Source organism: Thermobia domestica, chromosome 3 (genome assembly GCF_964235325.1).
Source record: "Thermobia domestica chromosome 3, izTheDome1.hap1.1, whole genome shotgun sequence".
NCBI lineage: Eukaryota > Metazoa > Arthropoda > Insecta > Zygentoma > Lepismatidae > Thermobia > Thermobia domestica.
In genome coordinates, this window is record NC_137456.1 from 121,029,305 (window position 1) to 121,037,025 (window position 7,721).

A 7,721-nucleotide genomic window follows, 5' to 3' on the forward strand; every position below is an offset into this window, starting at 1 on the left:
GGTACCTGATAACATGCTTGATTAATAATATTGAATGCAGCATTACCTTCTCTTAATATTTTTTCTTTATAGCTTAATTTATATAACCAAAACTTAGCCCTATTATTATGTAATACACTGTATAAATTAAATAAAAGGAAAAATTTCATTTTCAGATCTTGAAGGTCACAGTACACTTCTAGTCACAAAAGTGGGACTGCTGTTGCAGAGGATAAGTCCAAAAGGTTGAACCTGGATCCTTACGTCCGCCGGAACTTCTTACAAGGGAAAGGGAAATCTATTTTCTCTCCATTTTGATATAGCAATGTGTATATTCTCTAATAGAAATAGACCATCTGGGCATTGACCCCAAGTAAATATTGAGGTAGCATGCAGGTGAACATACGATGTCACGGATAAGAGTGTACGAATGGTGTGAACAGTTTCATGAAGGACGGGTGCTGGTAACAAATGAAGCGCATGGACACATTCGCCCGAGTGCAGTCACACCAGTGATTATCGCACGTGTTGAGCAAATGATTCTTGAAAACCAGCGAGTAACAGTGCGGGATATTGCTGCCGAGGTGAATATCAATGTCGGGAGTGTTGAGACAATCATTCACGACCACTTACGCTTCCGCAAAATCTGTGCAAGGTGGGTTCCCCGCCAGCTGACATTTGATAAGAAGTGGACACGCATGGCGGTCTGTGAAAAGCTTCTGAATCGGTTTCGAGCTGAAGTAGATGAATTGTTGCAATCCATCATCACGTGTGATGAAACATGGTTGCACAATTCAACCCCAGAGACCAAAAGAAGCAATATGGAGTCCGGCGTATAGGTCCCCCGCTGCCCAAGAAAAGCAAAACGCAGCCGTCCGCTGGAAAGATCATGGCAAGTGTCTTCTGGAACTTGAAGGGTGTTACCCATGTGAATTTTCTGGACAAAGAGAGTACAATTTATTCCCAGTATTACTCCACATTGTTGAGTAGTGCTGTACGAAAGTCCATTCGCAAGAAAAGACCTGGGATGTTGTCTGGAAATGTCATTCTTCTCCATGACAATGCCCGCCCTCACACGGCCAATGTGACAACAACTACTCTCGTGGAAATGCGATGAGAAGTTCTACCCTGTCCCCCCTACAGTCCAGATTTAGCCCCCAGTGATTATCATTTGTTTGCCCTCTTAAAGACCATCTGGGTGGGAAGAAATGCACGAGAGATGATGCACGGCGAAACGATGTCCTCCAGTGGCTTTGACAACAAACAAGTTATTTCTACGCCAAGGAAATCAAGGAGCCTCACAACGATGGCAACGGTGCCTCGCGACGAAGAATACTTTGAAAAGCTGACATAGTTTGGGGCTTCTTGTGTTATCTGTTTCCTCTGAAGAAGTAAAAGTCCCGGTCAACCTTGAACGACCCTTGTATATCACAACTATGTAATATAATACATTACAACATATACATTTAAAACATCAGAACTCCTTCTCCTCTAGTCACAACGTTTACTCCGACCTGGGAAATCCATTTTCCATTTTCGGTGAGCGCTCATGTTGTTCGGATTCCACGTTAATGTATATAATTTTTGTACAACCTCGGTCTTGAAAGGGACGCTAAAGATCAATACAGCACAGTCTGATGTTTACTCTTGAATTTAAAGCTATATGGAAAAATATTCATTCTAGAAACTAATTCTTTCGAATTTCGCTCAGAGGTGTCATTTCTAGAGGGTAGGCAGGTACTTGACCCCGTACATTTCAAAAAATACTATAATAATGCATTAATGAAAAACGTGAAACCTATATCGGAAAATCTTGTCCTCTTGCAAGCAAAACCTACAAACACTACTACTGACAAGAGGAATCATGATGTAAGAAAATAAGTAATTATTAAATTTTATCAATGCTAATAAGAAGTAAATATAAAACCAGAAATTTAAATAATATTGTAGAAATCGTTCTTTTTTCCCTTCAAATATGGATTTGTTTAAAATGCTGAATCATGTAATTAAAAAAAATAGATTGTGCATCGCAGAGCACACCTCCAACTTGGCAAATCCAAATATTGACCACTTTCAAAATAAAGAAAAAGAATTTGAGTACTTTATAAATTTCTACCTTTTCTTCCTTAGAGAGTATTTTCCGAAAAATATTCCCTTACATTTAATTAACAGTTTATTTGCTAAATTTTACACCCGCAACTTCAGCATGCTTACAAGCAAAGGGTACGACATGAGGACTCGAGTTGTCCAATAAGAGATATATCTTTTAAGAGAATCAAGTAGATAGTTAATTACCAAGTTATTAGCTGCAGTCCTTCAATAGGGAAAAAGTGATGGGACTTCGAAGGTAATTTTCGGGCCTATGTCAAACACAAAAAAGAAGGAAAGCCTTTTTTTCCTTCTCTCTTATGTATTTGGGGAAAGTGAGATAGCGATTCAAACAACATATTCAAGCCATATAGTTGATGTAGAGAGTTGAAAAGATCGAATAATCCAAACAAAAGCAGTTTGTACAATACAACGAACAAAGACAACGAACTTTAAGTCACATTTGTTCCTGCAAATGTTACATTCGCGAAGAAACTGATCCCGGCTGGATACACAGGACTAGTTCAGCCCCTGGATATGTATTTTTTCGGCCCTTACGAAAACTTTGTCAAATTCCTCACTGACACAATCCCAGGACACGAACATCTGGCACCATAACAAGTTTTTGAATCTCCAATCGTTTACGCTGTTCAATTCTGTGCTCCCCTGTTCCGCAACATAGTTCGATTTGATTTCTACAAAGCAGGATACCTAGATATCGAACCGGAAGCATTAAAGACACCCATTCAATACTGCTTCGATTCCCTTATCACTCAATTATGTTATCACTCCGAGTCGATGGCTATTGTAAGATATGCACACACTGCTCAAACTGCTTTTGTTTGAATCATTCGATCCTTTCTACTCTCCACATCAACTGTATAGCTTGAACATGTCATCTGAATCGCTATCTACCTTCCCAAATACATAGCAGAGATTGAAAAAATGCTTTCTTTCTTGTGTTTGTCATAGACCCCAATTTATCTTTGAAGTTCCATCACTTTTTTTCCTATGGGCGGACTACAGCTGACAGCTTGGTAATTAACTAACTACAGTGAAACCTGTCTATGTTGGCCACCATCGGTTCCATCGAAAAGTGGCCAACTTACATTAGACAGGTGGCCAACTTACAGAAAATAAGTGTGATTTGTGTATTTTTAGAATAGGATTTCTAGTATTACTTGATTGTAAAATTTTAATAAACAGTGGCACGATAGCTACTTATAAATAATATATATAGAGTAATCATAAAAATATACAGTACGTACTAGAAAATATTACTATAGTATGCAAGAGCGCTGATTTCTCTGTAAATTTTTTTTTTGGGGGGGGGCATTCAGATGCAGAATGTATATATATGAAGATTTTAAGACAAATTGCACTCAAATTATACCAAATATTGTATACTCATAAATAAAATAGGGGCCACATGAGCTTTGGGGGGCCCGGGATCCCTCGGTTCCCCCAGGATCGGCGCTCTTGATAGTATGTTTAATATAAATGCATACCTTTCTCTTCCTGAAAACTAGTCTGGTACATTGGATTATTCGGATTGAAAACACAATAACACAAATAACCATGAAATAGAAGTGTATGTACGCAGTTTATTGAAATTGATATTATAGCACACTGAGTTATTCAGATTGAAAACAAGAAAAGCTAAGTTATAAATTGAGAAATTCATATGCAATTTATATGACCTATTTTCATTTGTTACTGAATGGTGGTTCATTCTAAACATATTTGCTTTATTTATTTATTTATTTATTTATTTATTTATTTTATTTTATTTTATTTTATTTTATTTTAATTATTTATTTATATTTTTTTATTTTATTTATTTTATTATTATTATTATTATTATTATTTTTTTTTTTTTTTGCAGATATGCACATTCTAATATTGTAGTTAACTACCTCTTGTTTCCCTCGGAGCAAAAGATGTTTTGAGAAAATCTTGAGGGAATTCATATCTCAAAACCTCCGCTGCCTTTTGACATGCAGTCAGGTGCCAATAAATGACAATTGAGCTTTAACCTTGAGAATTTTCGGGAATTACTAAAGCTTCCCACTGATGAAAGGAGCCGATATAGCTAATGGTTTTACCAAAACAGACAGGATAAACAAATACATACAACCATTTCCTGAATTCCTGTACGTGCTTTTTCTTATTCACATCTTCCTTCACCACCCTTTATTGAGGGTAGTGTTCTGGCCATGGTGAATCTATGCTTCTTTGTGTCCAGTCACAAATACAGAACATCTGCCTCTCATATGGGGATTCGAAAGAGTTAAGAAAAATAACAAAACTATATTTTTCGTGGCCAAGATACGCAGGTACATTTATCTTTATCATCATAGGGTAAACATTGCTTCAGTGTGGCCAACTTCCAAGATAGACAGGTGGCCAACTTATAGAGTAGTAAGTAACAAATGTCTTATGGGAAAATGCAGGTTCAAGACGAACTAGGCCAACTTAGAGAGGTGGCCAAGTTGACAGGTTTCACTGTATTTTATGCTCTTTAAGGATATATAACTTTTATTGCGCAACTCGAGTCCTGATATCGTACCATTTGTTTGTTGCATTGGCCATTTTCTGAATAAAGAAAAGGAAAGTGAATATAATAGAAATAAGTTACTTTCCACCTTCAGAAGCGCAATTTTTAGAAAAACTAAAACATATATTTACTTATTTTCAATTCAAAATTGATTTACCAAATTTCACATCTCCATGTTAAACGAATCTTTACATTCAGTACTTTCAAAATAAATGAAAGAATGGGAAATTTGGATAACTCCCTTAGCAGCCGATTTTTTGAAACACTGAAATATATTTCATTACTTTTAATTAAAAGCCTATCTGATAATTCCACACCTCCAACTTTAGTGAATCTTTACATTAGGCATTTTTTGAATGAAAGAAGAGAATTTTAAATATTAGACAAACGATACCTTTTTCTTCCTTAGAAGCAAAGTTTTGAAAACACTGAAACACATATTTCCCTGTTCATGAGTCTCTCATTTCGGAAACGTTGAATAGTCTTCACGCTCTTCTGATCTATCACTGTGCGATTATTTTCCTATGAACTGTTTGAAAGATATGGTCTATTCCAATCGACGTCACAGTATAAAGGAATCAAAGTGTATAATATTACTTGTTTATCATAATTGTTTAGCTTGCTTAGCATAATTGCTAAATAATAATAAGATGGATAGTTGCTCAATCCATCTTGAATAGGCAAGAATTGATTTCGAAAGGACGAAGGGAAAGGAGGAATGATTGTTTTTTTTTATTTTAATTTCAAACATAATTACATTAAATTTACAAAAATGAGAAGGTATTGACACACATAATATGAATTTTTGGTTTGTTTCCACGAATTAGAAAGAACTAATGATCATGCCTCTAGTAAAAAAAAAAAATCTATTCGTGTATAAATTTCTAATGATTTTTTATACTAATTTGAAAATGCTGAATCCAACGAAACTATTTCGAGAAAAATGACGTTAAAGTTCAGATCTTAGGGTTAACGCTTATGTCAAAAGTAAAAGCATCCACGCTTCGATAAATTTATAATTGTGATTTTTACTCTAAATTTTGAGCATTCTAAATCCCTGGAACTATTTTCAATCATGTCTGTTCATGGAGTATCGGGAACAATTACATTAAAATTGGGATATTTATATTTATTTATTTATATTCCAAATTAGAAATCAAAATTTCTTCACATCCCTAAACGCGTATGCTTAAAACAAATTTCATTGGATTAAGCGTCCTAAAATTAGTATAAAAAACGTGTTAGAAACGTATCAAAATGTGAAATTTTTTGCTAGTGGCATGGTTGCTATTCTCTGTTCCGGCGTATTGTTGCAAGTTTTTTTTTTAATCAACAACGTACACGGTCAGACAAGAAATTTGCATCTTATTGACGTTCTAAGATACAGTAACCTCCTGACTTGCGCCGCCCTCTCTGACACTTTGTGGAACTACACCATGATGAAATGTAATGTGAGACCATTTGAATAAGTACGCACTAAGAACTGAGTTATTTTATCTAGTATACTAAGTGTAAATTTTTATTAATTTCATCATTGTGTTGGGATTTGGTGAGATGGTGAGAAATATGAAAAATAAGATCACAAATTCAAGTGGAATAAGAAATATACTTATCATTATGTTATGATGTTGATCTGGAGTGACCAGGCCAATAGAATTCATAGCGTGCCATTTACAAATTTGTACCACCTTTATCAAAAACACAAGATAACGGGAACTACTAATCTTATACAAAATAAAATATCTCCTAATCACCCAAGAATAGTAACCCAAATATAAAATAGTAATATATTTGAGCGAAAGAATATTTGCATGCACACAAAAGGATATACGCAGCGCAGCCTTTAAGATCGCTGCTCCAGACATCATTAAACATCCTTAAAAAGAGGTACTAGGAAACAAATGTTGTTCCTCATTCTCTAATAAGTTTTCTCTAACAAAACCACATAGTATCTAAAAGTCAAGTTCTGCTGCGTTAAGCAGTGATGCAACCAAGGTCATTTTTAACTTACCAATGAGCTACTAAAAGTTAAAGCATACAAGATTCCAGTAATAAACTTAAAGACAAAAGGACGTACTTTGATACCGAATCAGTTTTCAATTGCAATAATAATCATTTCGTAATTACTGTTAAGTCTGGATAAGAGAAAAAGTAAGGAAATGTGAGTAATGGGAAAGTGATCCGATGCTGTACTAGAAGATATATATAATATATTGAATATTGGATCAACAGTAAAACGCGTGGAATCATGAATATTGTGTCCGTGCTGAAGGTCACAAGTAATTTTTTGGTGAACGCTGAAAGTAGGCCTAACTTTGGAAAGCGTGCTACTTCTTTCAATTATTATAGTTATGTAGTCTATCTGTGCAATATACGTTATTATTTATACTTATTATATTTCTACTAATTAAAAATGTATACTTTATGTGTATTGCTAGTTGGATGTGGCATGTCATTCAACATTGCATGGAAATTTACATTTTTCTATTAAACCTCTTTGCAATTCCCCTACGCGATAGATGTTAATACATTTATGGAAATGGCCTCACTCACTATTCTGATAGCAATGCACGACTTGAATTACAGCCGATAGAGAGTGTAAATCGAATAATTCTTTAACATAAATAATTTTCAATTTAACATATTCATCTTCCAAAGTCTATTTTATTTAGTTTTCATCATCAAGCTTTCCATTATTACATAAGCAAGATGACAGTATACACCAGTGGAGGATGTAACCTGGGGCAGAGGGGGCCAGGTCCTCCAAGTTTTTGAGTGACAAAACTAATTCAAATATTATTTATGTATTTTTGAAAGTTTATAGGAAGCTTTGCCTTTTATTCTTCATTGGAATTTTTTTAAGCATTAGATATTCCCATTTCCTGTTAACGAAGTACGTAAACGGATTTCAAATTAAAATCATTTGTGTAAACAACTCATGGTATATTTATCATAATCTACGTTCGGGCTGGCTCACAATTTTTACCTCCTAGATCCGCCACTGGTATACACTAGGGTAAAGCCAAGCTATATAAGGTCTTGCCCTACAGACTAACAAGAAAACCGAACCACATGAGCTCCCGCCGGGATTCGAATC

At 35.0% G+C, this 7,721-nt stretch overlaps 1 protein-coding gene across 1 annotated transcript; it reads left to right on the forward strand.

The window, feature by feature from the left end:
• The first annotated feature begins 386 nt into the window (after positions 1-386).
• LOC145681933 (protein GVQW3-like) lies at positions 387-818 on the forward strand. The gene has a single exon (XM_081753534.1). The coding sequence runs from the start codon at positions 387-389 to the stop codon at positions 816-818; it is 432 nt and encodes a 143-aa protein (XP_081609660.1).
• Positions 819-7,721: the final 6,903 nt, after the last annotated feature.

Excerpts from the sequence above, each read along its gene's own strand:
- LOC145681933 (XM_081753534.1), top strand. The coding sequence starts at position 387 with ATGTCACGGATAAGAGTGTACGAATGGTGTGAACAGTTTCATGAAGGA.